The 17,749-nt window shown below is 38.5% G+C and overlaps 1 protein-coding gene across 7 annotated transcripts in view; it reads left to right on the forward strand.

Moving 5' to 3' along the window:
* The window catches only part of CNKSR2 (connector enhancer of kinase suppressor of Ras 2), a 270,841-nt gene that overhangs the window by 161,166 nt on the left and 91,926 nt on the right, over positions 1-17,749 (forward strand). For all 7 annotated transcript variants that reach the window (XM_087726468.1, XM_087726467.1, XM_014057257.2 and 4 more), the window contains 3 exons: positions 8,242-8,453; positions 11,801-11,890; positions 16,584-16,795. In XM_087726468.1, coding sequence (XP_087582594.1) covers positions 8,242-8,453; positions 11,801-11,890; positions 16,584-16,795 — 514 coding nt within the window. The remainder of the gene's footprint in view (positions 1-8,241; positions 8,454-11,800; positions 11,891-16,583; positions 16,796-17,749) is intronic.

A 17,749-nucleotide genomic window follows, 5' to 3' on the forward strand; every position in this document is an offset into this window, starting at 1 on the left:
GCCTACAGGAGGTCCATATCAAAGAAAAATATGGTAATATTCTAGAATGCCCCAAATTAGGAAAGCTACATCTGGCGTTAGAACAAAATAAGAAAAGAAGGATTGCAGTATACATAAAAGATTGGTTAAATTTGAGGAAAATATTTAGTGATAGAGAAGGCAGATTTTTAATGACGGAAATAACAGCAAATCAAAAAAGAATTCTGCTGGTGACAATTTATGCTCCAAATATAAACCAAGAAGAATTCTATAATAAATTACACAAGAAAATAATTGAATCAGATTGAGAAAATGTCTGTATAATAGGCAATTTCAATGCAGTGGCAGACAACAAAATAGATTATAGGAATTCAAAGAAGAATAAAAAGAAAAGACGACAACTACTGAGTACCTTCTTTGAAATGGTGCAAGAATTAAATTTAAGGGATACATGGAGACAGATAAATCCAAAGAGAAGACAGTACACTTTCTTTTCCCGTCCACACAATTCGTGGTCTCAAATAGATATGGCATGGATGAACCCAGGATTGATCAATAACATAGAAGATATGGAGATTTTGCCAAATACATGGGCAGACCACAATCCACTAATGGTAAAATGGAAAGGTCAGAGGAAAAAATTACGATGGACGCTAAATCATAGAATTGTACAAGAAAAATCATATATATAAATGACAGATAAGGAATTAGATATTTTCTTCAAGGAAAACAAGAAAGATCAAACAACACTGGAAAACCTATGGGATACCATAAAAGCCTATGTGTGGGGTATAACAATAGCATATACGGAAAGAAGAAATAAGGAAAAAAGGAAACAGCAAACATGATTACAGGCGAAGCTTAAAGAGTTGGAGACTGTGTTGCAGAAAGAACCACAAAATACTAAAATCAAAGAAGAGAAAGATTTGGTGAAACATAAAATCAATCTAACACTTCAAGAAGAAATATACGTAATATAAAAATGGCGAAATAAAACTATTTCGAAACAGCAAATAAACCAGGTGGATGGATGGCCCACAAATTGAAGAAAGAAAAAAGTTAATACAGCAATTACAGGATGAACATGGGAATTTGTTTCATAAAATAAAAGAAAAAAATGTATAATCAAAAACTTTTTTCAAACTCTATACAGTCAGGAAAACATCTCAGAAAAAGAACTCCAAAATTATTTACAAGAGAGAAACCTACCAAGTATTTCAGAGGAAGCAAAAGAAACGCTAAATGAGAAAATAACTCTAACAGAGATAAAAGAGGCAATTAAGAAACCAAAAAACCAATAAATCACCAGGACCAGATGGGATTCCCGCAGAGATATATTAAAAATTTAAAGAAACTTTTGAGGAAATCATGTTAGAATTGTACAATGAAGTATTAGAACAAGCAAAAATGCCAAGTTCATGGACTGAAGCATTTATAACATTAATTCCAACAGAAGAAACAGACGATCAATTGATCCAAAACTATAGGCCAATTTCGCTGCTAAACGTTGACTATAAAATATTTATGACGATTCTTGCAGAAACACTTAAAAATATTAAATAAAATTATTCATTCGGATCAAAATGGATTTCTACCCAAGAGACAATTAAGAAATAATATACAAATTATAATGAATGTATTAGAATACTATGAAACACATCCAGAGAAACAATTAACATTAGTATTGGTAGACACGCAAAAAGCTTTTGATAATTTAAATTGGCAGTTTCTTATTACACAATTAGCTATTATGAAATTGGAGAAAAATTCCTTAGAATGATTAAGGCAATATATTCAAACCAGGCAGCTAAAATAATGGTGAATGGAGATCTAACAGACAAAGTCACTATAAATAAAGGGGTCAGACAAGGCTGTCCACTATCTCCTCTTCTATTTATCCTCCCATTGGAGGTTTTATTAACACGGCTTAGGGAAAAAGAGGAAATGAAAGGGTTAAAAATTAAAAAAAGAAGAATGCAAAATTCAGGCATTCATGGATGATATGGTTTTTATAATAGAAGACCCCTTGAAACAGAGAAAATATTAATTTAGGAAGTAGAGGAATTTGGTAAAGTTGCAGGCTTAAAAAAAAGATAATTACTAAAAATCTTACACAAAGGCAAAATGAGGAATTAGGAGAATATTGGAAATGCAAATAGTTAAAAAGGTAAAATATCTTGGAATCTGGCTAACAGCTAAATGTTCGACTATAAAAGAAGACAATTATTCAAAATTACTACAACAAATAAGAAAGACTTGGAAAATTGAGCTAAATTACAATTATTGCTTATTTGAAGTGCGACCATAACAATGAATATTCTACCAAAAAAATTATTTCTATTCCAAACCATAACAAAAAAATTAGGGAAAAACTTTTTCATGGAACTAAATAAAATAATGTTAAAATTTATTTGGCTGGGGAAAAAAGCTAGGATAAAATTAAAATTACTACAGGACTCTAGAATCAAAGGAGGATTTGGCGTCCCAGATTGGAAGCTTTACTATCAGGCAGCAGTGGTAACATGGCTCAAAGAATGGATAGTACTCAAAAAAAAAAAAAGAATATTGACGATAGAGGGCTGTTCTGACCTCCCTCCTTGCTTGTTCACAAACGACAGCCAGACAGAACTTCAAAGGAAATATCTTTATCAGTCCTGACTCAAGCTGGCTGCGAGCCCAAAATAAACATAGATAAAGTCTCTGGCAAAAAGTTACACAGCAAATGCAAAAACAAAACTCTTACAGCAAACCAGGTTTACAGAAAGCAAATCACTTATCCAAGTGCCTCTTTGAATCATGAACACTAACTCGAACAGGAACGGAACTGTACTCACGAACAAACGAACGACGAACGTTGACTTCTGCAACTAAGGCGTGGCACCATCAGTCTTTTATCTGCAGGAGAAGACCCTAACGAGCAACAGCTGCTCATTATCCTGCATCCTGAAACAACTCACAGGTTTCTGCTGAGTCACAACAGAGAGCCATGATTTATAGCTAGGCTGGCATGCTTTTATCTTGGAGAGAAAGAGTACAGCCCATAATATTTCCAGAGGCATCAGGTAAGAGGGGCCTTACTCGAAATATGGATGAAAATCAAAAGAAACTTCTACACAAAAATTCCTAGATGGATATCAACCATGGAAGCCATGGAACCATGGATTTGAATAGGATATTGACATATAAGGAGTTATTGGATGGGCAAGGAAAACTTAAAACAAATCAGGAGTTAAAATTACAGGGAATTGAATTAGGCTGGTGGCCATATCTACAAATTCTAACAAGATAAAAAAGGATTTAGAACAGTACGGATTTCAAAATGAACAACAAGAATTGGACAAAATAGTAACAGGAGCAGAAGAAAAAATCATTACAAAAACATACAATTGTCTCTTAAAATTCAAAATGGAGAAGGAAACTGATAATTTGGGCTAAAAACTTCAGGTACAATATTGAATTGGAGCACTGGGAAAAATTATGGGGGAGGGAGTATAAATTGACAATGTCAGCATCCTATAAGGAAAACATCTACAAAATGTTTTATAGGTGATATTCACCCCCAGCAACATTGGCCAAAATGTTCCCAAATAGATCTCCAAACTGTTGGAAATGTAACCACCAACAGGGGACCTTCTATCATATGTGGTGGACGTGTCCAAAAGCCAAAGAATTCTGGACAAAAATTCAAAAATGGTTAGAAGAAATAATAGAACAAAAAAATGACATGAACCCTGAGCTGTTTCTTCTAGGAATAATAAAAAAATATTACTAAGGATTTCCAATATTTAATGCTTCATATAATTACTGCTGCCAGAATCTCATTTGCCCAAAGATGGAAACAAAAAACCATTCCCTAAATGCAGAAATCATAAAAAAGGTGCTAGAATGCTCAGAAATGGACAAACTAATGATGGAACTAAGAGATAGAGAGGAAACAGAGTACTACACGATATGGAACGGGTGGTATAACTGGCTCGAAAAGAGATGTAAAATCAATGCATAAGGAACACATAGTAAACACAATGAAAAGAGATGGCATATACTTAGAAAGCAATAGAGATGGAAATATAGTATATAGATGTATATATTGTAAAAATGAGAAAGTATGAAACAAAGAAGAATATGTATAAGATAATAGAATGGAAAATGGAAAACCCGAAATCAGAAAAAAGAAATACCGATAACAGAAAGCTGTAAAAGTGTAATTGTGATTTTTAATGCTTGGAAAATGTCAAATAAAATAAAAAAACCTTTAAAAAATCTTCTGAATATTACTGCTATATCAGGATTTGATTCATCTGATTAGAAAGATAAATACAGAACACAACGAATGAAGAAAGAAAATGAAGATACCATATTTACCTGAAAACAAACAAGATTATTTTCTTAGGGCTTGAAAATAAGCACTCAGGCTTATTTTCGGGAAGGTCTTATTTTTTTTAAGTGCACGAGGCGGTGAATGCAGGGACCAGCAGAAGTGAGAGCACAGCTCCCGCTGACCCCACCCTCGCTATCCCACTGTCTGCTTGCCCACAAGTGCAATGTCTCAGCATGCCCAGCCTCCACCCTCTCTGCCTGCTGGCCCAGCTGCTGTTGGGACACTTCTCAGGTATGATGGGTGCCATGCTAGCCCCCAAGTGGCTCCCCATGGTGCTGCTAGCCTCACAGGGGCTCTTCACCCTTCTGACAGCACTGCTCTTGGCCGCCCTGCTGGGCTGCTGCCTGATGTGGGGTGAGTCATCCCAGATCAAAAAACTCCAGACCGCCACCAGCCAGCAGGGCCCTTTTGCAAGCAGCTGCAGGTGGAGCCATGTCACCTGTGCCACCTCGCCCTCTGTCACCTTTGGGTCGCTGAACAATGGCCTGCACACCAATTCGGTGCTGCAGGTGCTGGACTACACAACCCAGTGTTCTTTGGGCCCTGGTGGGTGCTGCAGCTCTCTTACTGGCTGTGTGAAGCAGGCACAGGGCAACCCCTGTTTGTCTTCAGCATCTGCCTCACCTGTAGGGGCTCTGCAGCCATCTCACCCTCTGTCCGGCCTGGTTCAGCCCATGCCAAGCCCTGGCAACTACCTAGCAGCCTCCACTACCTCCCGCTGGACCTACCACACACACAACCTGCAAGAGAGCTGCAGCACCCTCAAGGGTCTGAAGAGCGCCGGGCTCAGTGTAGCTGTAAGCCCGGTGTCAGGTTCCGAAGGGTTAATGAAAACTGACAAAGATGGAGACGGTTTGAAAATGCAGTTTATCTTCTTCCTTCGGCACGAACTGACCAATAAAACACAAGGCAATGAATAAATTGTCAGAGCTAACACCTGGTGGTCCCCACCACCTTTTATAATTCCTTGGTAATTAGGCTAAACCCCACCCCGTCCCCACGCATGCATACACCCATCACCTCATGACCTAGAGTGAAAACTATCTGGCAATCAATCATGGATTGTTCGCAGTCAGTTATCAGTTCTGGAATGTTCTCAGTGGAAACCTCCCAGCAGTTAATCATGAGGAGCTTTGTAGAGTTCTCAGCTCGACTGCTTTTGGAGGAGGAAAATCTCCATCTGATAAGGATGAGTCTTGGCAGTTGGCCCATTGCCCCCAACCCCAAATGGCAGCCGGAGCTGACACCCGGTGCCTGCAGCACCAAGTAGGCATGCAGGCCAGTGATAGCAGCCCAAAGATGGTGGTGGGTGAGCCCTGGCAGGCTGGCGGTGGTTCAGAGGTTCCGGGATGACTCACCGGATGCCAGGCAGGAGCATCCAAGGCAAGCCACTTTAACACTTGTGGATTTCAACTCTTAAAACTTCCCACATTCCCCCCCCCAATTTTCCTTCTGATTGTCCTTTCCGTGTGCCAGATGCATAAGGAGCATTTTTTGGAATATCCATCTATGCAGGGTTCCCCAAGGAAAGGATGATCGGCAGGGAAATCCCCCCTATTTTCCTGCCCATTGTCCTTTCCTTGGGGAGCCCTGCATAGACGCACATCCCAAAAATGCTTCCCATGAAGCCTTCAGCCTTGCAATCCTAGTGTCATGGTTTCGAGTGATGAACTCAATCAAATCAAGACTGAGGCTTCAATCAAACTCTTTATTGAGTACATCATGTTGGCATGTAGAAAGTTGAAGCTAACTCTAAGTAATTCCCATGCTTTAGGGTAGTTAAAAGAATAGAAACTTCCCACCCACCTCAGGTGTCTTAGGTCACGTTAACCAATCAGTCCAGCTGCAGCTTCCCCCTTGGTCTCAGATATTAGTTGCCATGACCTTGGCTCTCACACTGAGTCGGGTCGATGTTTTATCTAGCAGGTTAAGTCACTACATTCCAATACTTTCTGACTCCTCCCTACCCCCAAGAGTGGTAACTGAGAAACAAAATGAAAGTAAACATAGCTGAAGGTCTTTTGAGAGTTGACACTGGGGATGTGCATCTATGCAGGGAAGCCCAAGGAAAGGACGATCGGCAGAAAAATACCTCCCCTTTTCTTGCTGATCATCTTTTCCTTGTGCCGAAAATGTGTGGAATGAGGATTTTTGGCATGTGTGAGGGGGAGCCTATTCCAACGCACTGCACAGCTTTCTGCTTTACTGTAGCTGCAGTCTGAGCAAGACCTGAGCTTCAGGCCTGGTGAAGCACAAACTGTGGTCCATTCCTGCTCCAGCCACAAGGTGGCTCTGGAGGAAGAGACAAGCCCTTGGCTGCGAGGGTCAACCCTGAACCTTGCCTCACCGAGGCCATTTTTGGAGCTTCAGTGTTGCACGCTGGAGCTGAGGGATAGGGAGAGGGAAATAGAGATAACTGGGGTTTTGTAGCCAAAACAAAATAGTTTCTCCTGTTAATCAAGGACATTCCAATAGCTGGCTGGAGAGGGGAGGAGGAGAGAAATAACCAGGCAACCAGCCAGCACCTAGATTGGACAATGTGACATTGTTTGGGGGAAAGGGGAATTTTCACTTTTTAATTAGGTGAAAATTCTCACAGTTGGTTTTCATCAGTCTATACCAATATGAAATCTCCAAATAAAACTGTTCTTCAATTAATTTACCTGCTTTGGAGTTCTGTTAGCTATGTGTGCATTACTTGGAATGCTGACAGCGAGGTTGCCTGGTACCACGGGTAGAGTGCACCGGAAACACCTCCAGGTAGCTCATGGCACTTGCTGGCTCAGCTGATCTGCGGGGCTGCCATTAAGGGGCCGAACCTCCATGAGGTGACCAGGGAAGGGAAAGCCTGTCTCATGTGCTGGCCATGCCCACCCCCTTTACTGGGGCTTATTTTTGGGGTGGGACTTATATTAGGCCTAGCCCCCAAAAAATCAGGCTAGGGCTTGTTTTTGAGGTCGGTCATATTTTTGTGGAAACACGGTATTAATCCTCTTAGATGTGAATCTGTAAGACACTTGTTGCCAGAAGGGATAATCTAGGAATATGGATAGGATAGGACAGGAATAGGAATGGGAACAGGAATAGAATTATTTATTGACCAAGTGTGATTGGACACACAAGGAATTTGTCCCCAGTGCATAACTCTCAGTTTACATACAAGCAACAAGTGATAAATCATGATTATAATCATAAAATACTTTCATCATAAACCACAAGATACGACATACAGTGATAATAAAAGGGTACTAAATAAATCAACATAAATCGTACTAGGATACTAAATAAAACAAAATAAATTGTAAGATACAAGTAACAAAGTTATAGTCATAAGAAGATAAATAAGGAATAGGTAATAGAAAACATGAGAAGTGCAATACAGCCCTACTACGTAGTTTGACAGTGTTGTGGGAATTAGTTGTTTAGCAGAGTGATGGCATGAGGGGGGGGAGCTGTCTTTTTGTCTGTAATTACTGATTATACTATAGTATGCTGCATATACAAGTTCCAAAGGGCAAATAAGTTCCTCATAGTATAATGTGAATGATTGCAGCAACCATTTCTACATATACCTTGTTAAACAACTCAAAAGGTCCTATTGGGTTCACACTGCAACATAAATTGTACAATCCTTCCAAATACTTGCCATTGAAAAATTCCAAGGTACAGAACAAGTCTAAACAGAATTATTTGCTTCTCGGGAGTCTTAAAACTTTTAATCTCCTGACTGCTTGTAATAAACAACTTCAGCATAGGTTAAATAGGAGTTACTGAAATTTAATGTTAATAAAAAATTGTGAAATATTTATATAATAAAATAGCACAGTATAAGTGGTAACAATCATTTTCGATTTGTAAGCATCTAAAAATATGATTTCTTACAGAGATGAGAAGGGGAACCTTCCATGTGATGATACTGGAAGACACCTAGTGGGAAAGCCAGTACATAAAGGATCTGAATCTCCAAATTCATTTCTCGACCAAGAGTATCGAAAGTGTTTTAATGTTGTTGAAGAAGATGCCATATTGTATTGTTATGAATATGAAAAAGGAAGAACAAGTAGTTCTGGAAGAAGAGAAAGCACACCAACATATGGTATGTATTAATACTATTAATTATTTAAAAGCTATTTTTTTAGATTTGTTTCTAGTTACATATTTCCAATCACAAAGATATAAACATTGTTTATGCCTATAAAAGTTATCATGTACTTCTCACTTTATTCCTCTTTTGTGTTTCATTAAATTTAACCCAGCTGCGGAAGTCAGTTTTTGACATCTGGATTGACCTAGGATTGTTCATTGAAATACAATCCTTGACAGTTTTAGGTTGGTTCGAAGCTAAGGAGGAAAGTGAATGAAAGTTGATGAATATTTGAGCACTACTAATTTGCATAAGCTTCCATTTTCATTTGTGCAAAGTTGCATTCATTTCTTTAATTAGATAAATTAAAAATGGAAAATTATAATTGTATATAATTGTATGCTGTAATTTCAATTTCAGACTACATCTGGACTTTTTAAAGTTTTGACTTAATTTGCAAACATTGCACAGATAGAACAAGTAGATAAATAGAAACATAAAAGTCCATTGAATGATTCTAATAGACTATTTTTTGCTTCCACTCAGTCCTATTATGGATATAAATATTCATGGTTGATGTAATAAAAAAATCCAGGAAAACAATTCCAATTCTATTGCCACTGTCCCTCTCCAGATTAATATCAGGTGGGGTCATTAGGGCAGTTTCTATTCTCAGAGCAGATGTAAAAGCTGGTTATATCAGTCTAAAAAGAGAGAGATTTTGTGCAAGAGGATAATCTGTTAAATCCTCAAGCATGCAAAGACCTCCTGCTTGTTTGTGGATGCATTATTTTGGTATATGGGAATCAACAGTCTCTTAACATTATTAACAGATGGAAATATTCTGCTTCTATAAATGAACTTCTATTTTTTGCAGTTATCTTAATTATTTCAGAAATCCATGTGGCACACAAAAATATAACATAGTAAGAAAGTACAATAAATGTAATAATCCCAGATCCTTGGGAAGGTCTTGATAGATGGATAAAAATGCCAAATCCAGTCTAATCATCTGGCTGGCTGTGTGATGTATAATAATAATTCCCTTTAGGTTGGGAACATCCTGGATAGACAACTGTGTGAGCTAGTTCCTCCAGTTTTTTTGGCAAGATTTTTGAAAGTGGCTTGCCTCCTTCCTAGAGCTGAGAGTGATTGACCTTAAGTCCTCTAACTGGACTCATGCCAAAAGTAGGATTAGAACTTAATTTCCCAGTTTCTAGCTGGTGCCTTAATCACCACACCAAGTTGTCTCTCTCACACTCTATACTGATTACTTGGTAACTTCATTTCAGGATATTCAAATTTTGATTTGATATTCATAATATGCCAGGATTTGTAATAATGATATCAGTTTTGCCATGTCATACCAAACTATATTTTTTTCGGACTGTCATATAACATAAATCCTCTTGAATTTGCTTACAAAATGTTTGACTACTACAATTAACTTTTCAAATGCCCATTTGTTTTTGATAACAAGTTATTTATACTATTTTTGTAAAAATGTAGGCTTATTAATCTTATCTGTATTTTTAAACATATAAATATGTGACTGTAGAAACAGAACTCAGAACTATTGGACTATCTAATTATGTCTGTTTTAACACTGAAAAATAAATAATTGTAGTGGTTTTTATTTATGTTTTTTGCAAAGAAATCTTATAATTGTTGACTGTACTATATGATCTTTCAATTTTATTTTAAAAACAGTAGTAATTATTGAAAAACATACCATTTGTAACAATAGCTAAGACTTAATGAGAAAATAAGCAATCAGTTGAACTTACTTTCTTTGTGATTTGGAGCTACAGCAATGCCCAAATTAATTAAGCTATAAATTAAGCGGTTTGTGTATGGCTTACAAAAACAAAACTAAAATTCTGCCAATTTGTATAAAAATTTCACAAGCAGTAGAAATTCTGATTTAAGTATCTAAAACCATTGAATACAAACCAAGATACTGTACCTAACATAGTCTAGCCAAAGAGTAGACTTATTTTAATCAGTGGGTCTTAAGTTAATCAGAGCCAAGGTGGCGCAGTGGGTAGAGTGCAGTACTGCAGGCCACTTCAGCTGACTGCTAGTTCAACAGTTCAGCGGTTCAAATCTCACTGGCTCAGGGTTGACTCAGCCTTCCATCCTTCTGAGGTGGGTAAAATGAGGACCCGGATTGTGGGGGCAATATGCTGACTCTGTAAACCGCTTAGAGAGGGCTGAAAGCCCTATGAAGCGGTATATAAGTCTAACTGCTATTGCTATTGCTATATCGTATTGAAATACATTTTTTCAATTTATTTGCCCTAAAGATGAGAAGATTTGAATGTAATATAAAGCATCTGGAAAAGGTGGATGCATCCAATTTCAGTTGTGCTTTTTAAGTTCTAAACTATTGCTCTGCTTTCATCTTTAATTATCAGCTCTAATATTACCATATCCTTAATAATGATGTAATCCATTTTGAAAAGATTGAACACTACACTAACATATGATGAATGAGCTTAGCATTTTTGTAAGTTAAAAAACAATAATTTATACTGAGAAACATATGATTAGAATTCAATGAAAGCCATTCCTATTAAGTACTAAATTTTATTATTTTGATTCAAAGAGAAACATTTATTCCATTAGGGATAAGAGTTTCAAAAAAAGAAAAGAAAACCCTTAATTTTACAAAATTGGAAATTTGTTTCTATATCTCATGCAAATATCCCTATGTATTACATCAAAAGATAGTTAACTTTTCAGTACAGAGGTAATTAGCATAAAAATCAAGCAAGCCACTGATAAAAGTAAGACATTTCCTAGAAATGTATGATAAAAATACCTGATCTATATGCTTGTTTTATTTATTGGTTGGTCTGTTTTAAATTTCTATTACAGGAGGGAAATGTTGAATGAAATAAGACTGGAATAACAGAGAAAACTGGACAAAGTATCAAAATTATTTTTTGAATTTTTTCCCCTTAGAATTCGATTATACGTTAGGCTGAACAAAAAATTAAATGTAGGGTTCAAATTCTTTTCTGATTCCTTTTAGAATGGTTACATATTTTTCATCCATAGTATTGAATGCTGATTCATGCTGACATATATGTATGACCATGTTCCATGCAAATGTATTACATATGGAAGTTATGAAAAACAACATAGATGATTTTGAACAATTGATATGTCTATTAAATTGAGGGGATTTTTGTCCTTGTAGGTACAGTAAAAGATTTGTAAAAATATCCACTTGATGACATTAAATCACATCAAATTTTATGCATGTGCCTGAATAAAATTCAGTTACAACTTAACTTTGCAAGTTTGCCCCAAGTATTGCTCAAGTCCAAGCAATCTGATTTATTTTGTTGCAGGGAAATTAAGGCCTATATCTATGCCGGTAGAATATAACTGGGTAGGGGATTATGAAGAACCTAGTAAAACAAAAAGAGACAGCAGGAGAGGTAAGTAATTCTGGTTACAAATTATGCATAGCATTATTTGATTATTTATTAGAAATATTCATTCCAAAATAGATAATCTTTAACTATATATTTACATTAACTATTCAACAGTTTTTATGATATACAGAGATTTGAAAAAAATGCCTTGTTAATATATTTGGTTGATCATCACCACAATCATCATTTTAGCCGTTGTCTGCAGGATGAAGGACTCTTCCACATGTTTCCAACCAATAAAGTCCTGAGCTCTCTTTTGTTAATTGGGCCCGCAATACTAGCTAATGTTATCGATCCATCTTGTTTTAGATCTCTTTCATGGATGCTTTTTAATAAATGAGATCCCACTTGATTTGGTTGACATTTAAGCATATATGATGTTTATATTTAATTAATATCCTAAATTACAAATTGCTGTTTCCTAATTTACCAATTTTATAAGAGCGTGTGTCATATTGAATCAGGAAGAACGTAACAAAAAAATTCCATTGATGTTCTCTCTCACCATGCACTTAAAATGTTCCTCTTTGGTTATCCTTTTTTCCCTCATTTAAATGATTAGAAGATACTGCACATCAAAACACTTTATTTATAGAGTACATCACACTGCATGTGGGCCTTCAGATCAGGGCACTGTGTTGTGAATTAGTACTTAGGGATATAAACTGTGGAAAGTTATAATCATTTTCTCTGAGAACTTTAATACTCTAGAAGAGCTAAGTAAATGCAATAATGTACAGATATCTGCAGGGGGAAAACAGGTGGTTACTGTTGCCAATCTGTTCTATTTACATCAGTAAAAAAATATCAGTAAATTTTATTTATATTAAAACAAAAATGCAAGAAAAAATTAGTGGGGCCTTGTTAAAAAAGCATTCTGTAGCAATAGCTTTTAGACTTATATACTGCTTCACAGTGCTTTACAGCCCTTTCTAAGTGGTTTACAGAGTCAGCATATTTCCCCCCAACAATCTGGGTCCTCATTTTACCGACCCCAGAAGGATGTATCTCCGTCTTTTCCTATGTTAGTATTACATATGCTTTGACAACTATTCAGAAGTGCTATGGCAGCCATGGAAGGGCAGTATCTCTGTGTTATTCATTAAACAAGTCCAACTTCTTTCATGTTTCAATATAAATCTGAAAAAAAAGGCTGCTGTGATGCTTTTGAAAGACAGGCAGAATATATATCTAATAAAAACCAACCAACCAAATAAATGAAGAGGTCATTAAATTGGTGTTATTTTAGTTCAAGACCCAAAGCACTTTATAAAAAAAAATCATGTTCAAAGAGTTCATACCATTTTGTGTGTATCGGTATGCTTTCCTAACTACTGTAATTATTCTTTCAATGGAAGCTACTACTAATAAGTAAGCTATTGTGACTGAAGAAATTGTATTGCTTCTCATACAGTTAGGTTAACGCCTTAGTTCAGTGCAGTGGTGGGTTTCAAAAATGTTCATTACCGGTTCGGTGGCTGTGGCTAGGGGGGGCATGTGAGTGAGTGGGTGTGACCAACTTGACATCAATCATGCCATGCCCACTCAGACACATGGCCCCCTCACCAAGCCACACCCACAGGAAAACCTAGATTTTTTAAAAAAAAATTCTACCTATTTACCCCTATCCCAGTTTCCCCTTTTTTAGTGGCCCTGCCCTGCCCCACCTGCCACCCCAAAATTGCACCCCACTGCGAGACATGCATCTTACCAGAGTCTGGCAGCTTTGTCACATTTCTCAGCCGTTGTATGCAGGAGGTGAGTGCGAGGCAATTAACAAATTGTTGCACTTGTGAGAAGTTTTTCTTTACTATGCAAGTGCCGGGAGTGGCACCGAGGCTGCAGGTGCCTGAGGGGGGGGGGGGAATGCTGCCCGACTGCCCTCTCCCAAAGCAACCTCGGAAGTTTTCAAGCTTATCTGGAGAGGTGTTTTTTTTTTTAAAAAAAGAAAACTATGAAAAATCTGCAAGATCTGGAGCTGCCAGTCTCTGGTAAGATGTGCATCTCACAACCCACCCCATCCCCTGCCCCCACCCCCAAATTGCACCCCACTGCGAGCATCTCTCAGCCATTGTGTGCAAGGAAAGAAAGAAAAATTTTCCAAGAGTGCAAGAAGTTGTTAATTGCATTGCACTCATAAGAAGTTTTTCTTTACTGTGCAAGGATTTTCCCTGCACACAATGGCTGAGAGACACTTGCAATAAGGTGCAACTTGGGAGTGGCAGGAGGGGCAGGGGATAGAGCAGGGTGGGGTGGGCCATCAGATGCGCATCTCACCAAAGACTAGCAGTTCTGGATCTTGTAGTTTTTCAGGGGTTTTCTTTTTAAAAAAAGCCTCTCCAGATGACTTCGAGGTTACTTTGGGAGGGGGAAGTCGGGCAGCGTTCCAACCTCCCCAAGTGCATGCAACCTTGGAGCCTGCCCAGTTGGTTGGTTAAAGTGCAGGTTGGATTGTAAGACTCCATCACTGGAGGCTTTTAAAAAGGAGAACATTTCAGCAGCTGGTTGGCAAAGAAAGCTCTCATCTGTCACCAACACTGCTGCCACTGCCACCGGACAGTTGGACAAAGGAGCAGGTGGTGGCTGCGGCCTCGGTCTGGTGCAAGCTGCGTGCCTGACCTGGGGAGGATATGGAGTGGCTTGCTCAGGCAGCTGCTACGACAGCCGCAACTTTCTTTCCTCTGATGGGCCTTCCCCGCAGTTGCAGCCCCAGCACTCCGCTCTTGATGGCACACTGAGCCAGGCCGCAGGGCTGTCCCATGTGTTGCACCCCCCTCCCAGCCTTTGCCCCAGCCTCCATGCTGTTTTTGGGTGCTCAGCTTTCCAGGCTGCCCCCATCTCCACCACAGCATGGAGATCCGGACAAAGTCTGGGAGCGGGGGTGCAACACATGGGAGAACCTAGCTACAGTTTATTCATGAACAACATTCAAGAGAGGCAGGAAGAAAGGCCACTGGTGCTCACGAGTAAACTGAGGCTTCTAAGTGGGATTGAATCTCCCCGCTCACTTCTTCACCTCAGGGCATTGCTGGCAGCCACTTCCTTCTGAAGTCCGTGCTCTTCCCGCTGCTGCTTGGCCGTCTCAATGCGCAGAGGCAGGAGATAGCAGTTTCATTCACTACCTATAAACTCCGGGGGGCGAGCAACTGAGCAAGCAAGCCAGGATCTGTCGACTGTCTCTAATCTGCGATTTACTCGTGAGCATATTTACTCAAGAGCATGGTGCTCATGAGTAAACTGCAGATTAGAGGCAGCCAGTGTGGGTTCTGCATCTGAAGGGCAGGCAGCCTGTGGCAGAGGCGGTTCTGACTCTGCTCTGCAGCGCTGGGGACCCTGTTGGCTTTTGGGGCTGCTGCTCCCCGTATCCTGGCCAAAACCATGCAGGAAAACTCTCCAGGAGTTCTGGGATGCTCCACTGCCACTGCTGCCACCGCAGCTGGGATAGGGATGGGGGCACTGCCCATAGCTGCTGCTGCTGCTGTTACCACTGCCCTCTCCTTCTGCTGCCACTGCCCTCTCCTGCCACCACCATCTTCTTCTGCCGGCCCCCTGCCCCCATCCCCACCACAATACCTACCTGTGTGTAGGCAGGAGGAAGCAGTGGATGCACGTGGCGAAGGCGAGGCAGGGCGAGCATCCAAGTGGGCAGACCAGTTCAGGGGCATGGCCAGCCTGTGGTCACTACCGGTTCTGTGACCCAGATTGGCATACCACTACCAGTTCTGCCGAACCAGTAGGAACCCACCTCTGGTTCAGTGACATAAAGTGTGGCTTTCAGACTCCAGAGATGTACTCAAATTCTATACCCTGAGCAGGATACTGAGATTCAGCAACAATAAAACTATATTGATATCAAAGTTTGCAAAAGAAAAATCCAAATACATATTCATTCACTAATTCAAACTTACCTACAAGCTTGTTTTTTTACACTTTGCCAAAGTGTATGTCATACATTCTGTTCATTTCACTTCAATCTTTTGTTAATTTGCCCAATGGCAATCAATGTTCTTCTCTCTGACAATTGTCCTCCTTCCTCTGATTGGTCTTCTTGGTTCCATGTTTTCCAATTTAGCATGGGTCCAGCTGAGGCTCTATTCTTCCAGGTTGTTTTCTTTGTTCATTTCCCCTGTCTATTATTTTGATTATCACTAGTGGTAGTGAAATGAAATTTGCTGTATTTCAAGGAAATTGAAGGGAAAGTTAAATGAAGTTCCTTTGACCCAACTTATAACAAGGATCATTTAAAGGCCTGAATCAGAGCAAGCTGGATAGTTAGAACTGATCTGATTGGTATTGGCAATATCCTGAATTTGCAGTATTGGTTCTCTGCAGTTTAAAAAGCATCCCTTCGTCTTTTAATTGCTTTATTGCCTCTAATTACTAAGCAAAAAACTCATCTTGTATTTACTTTCTTAAATTACTGTTCTGTTGTGGTAAGTTATTGATTTGAAGTAAAAGAGAGAAAAGGCAAAATCACTTCTTTCTCATCTGAATGGAAATGGGAACAGTTGCCAGAGCTGAAGAACAGCCAAATACTGAATTAATTGTTGACCCACAGCAGAATTCAGAAAATAAAGGGAGGGAAAAGCTATGTGGGGTTCTTTATTTCTTTAAAATCTTCTTTTAGTTAGATTTATGTTAATTTGCTAGTATTTAAGAAATAATTTTGTAATACATTTTTATACCTCCTGTCTAGAAAATTCACTTCTTCGATATATGAGTAATGAGAAAATAACTCAAGAAGATTATATGTTCCAAAGGAATAGCAAAAAGGACACAGGGAAAAAAACTAAAAAGAAAGACAAGAATAACAGTCCTAGTCATTATTCTCTATTACCTAGTTTACAAATGGAATCATTAAGGCAAGACAGTATGAGCACACCTGGACCTGAACCAACTTTGTACCATGTAAGTAAAATGATAAAATACTTCATTCTTTGTTGAGACTGCTGCTGAATAACTAAAATGACTACATGTATTTGTTAATACCTTATGTGTTCTTATCTTTTAAATATTATTTCCAACCTTATTTTTTATTATTATTATGATTCATCACACATTCTGTCAGATGGATGTGGCATTTTTATCCACCTATTAAATCCTTCCCAACATTTTATTGAATGATGGTGTTAACGGTATTGTCTCAGGATATAAACTGTTCCAAGTAAAGCTGCCTTTTGTAATTGATGATGATTTTGTCAATTCCAATGGTGTTCACTCACTGCACTGAAGGTGCCTATCATTATTGATACTATTTTTATTTTATTCTTGCCACAGTGTTATTACTGTTATTCCTTCAAATAACTGTTGACTTGTAGAAAGTGCCTGCACAGGTCAATTCAGTTTTCTTGGCGAGATTTTTTAGAAGTGCAATTGTTTTTGTCTCTTTCCTATGCTTGACAAATTAATGGGCTCAGAATCACCCAGCTAGTTTTTCACTTAAGGCAGAAGTGGAATTCACAGTCTCCTATTTTTCAGTCTGATACCTTAACCATTACATCAAACTTGCTGTTTGTATTATTATTAAATATTATTATTATTTTAATATTAAATGAAATAGGAAAGTCTGACTCTTCAGTGGTTCAATTTGTAATGGACCATCTTTACTATTTTTTGTGAAGATAGGAAGCTGGGAAGTAGTATTATATGTGTACAGGTAGTCCTCAACAGTTCTTTTAATGACCTTTCAAAGTTACAATGGCACTGAAAAAAGTGACTTATGATCGTTTTTCACACTTAGACCATTGCAGCATCCCCATGGTCATGTAATCAAAATTCAGTTGCTTGGCAACTGGTTCATATTTATGATAGCTACAGTGACCTGGACTTATGTGATCACTTTTTGCGACCTTCTGACAAGCA

The sequence above is a fragment of the Thamnophis sirtalis genome, unplaced genomic scaffold (assembly GCF_051295495.1).
Source record: "Thamnophis sirtalis isolate CommonGarterSnake01/CBP01778 unplaced genomic scaffold, rThaSir2_p1.2 scaffold_12, whole genome shotgun sequence".
Taxonomy (NCBI): Eukaryota; Metazoa; Chordata; class Lepidosauria; order Squamata; family Natricidae; genus Thamnophis; species Thamnophis sirtalis.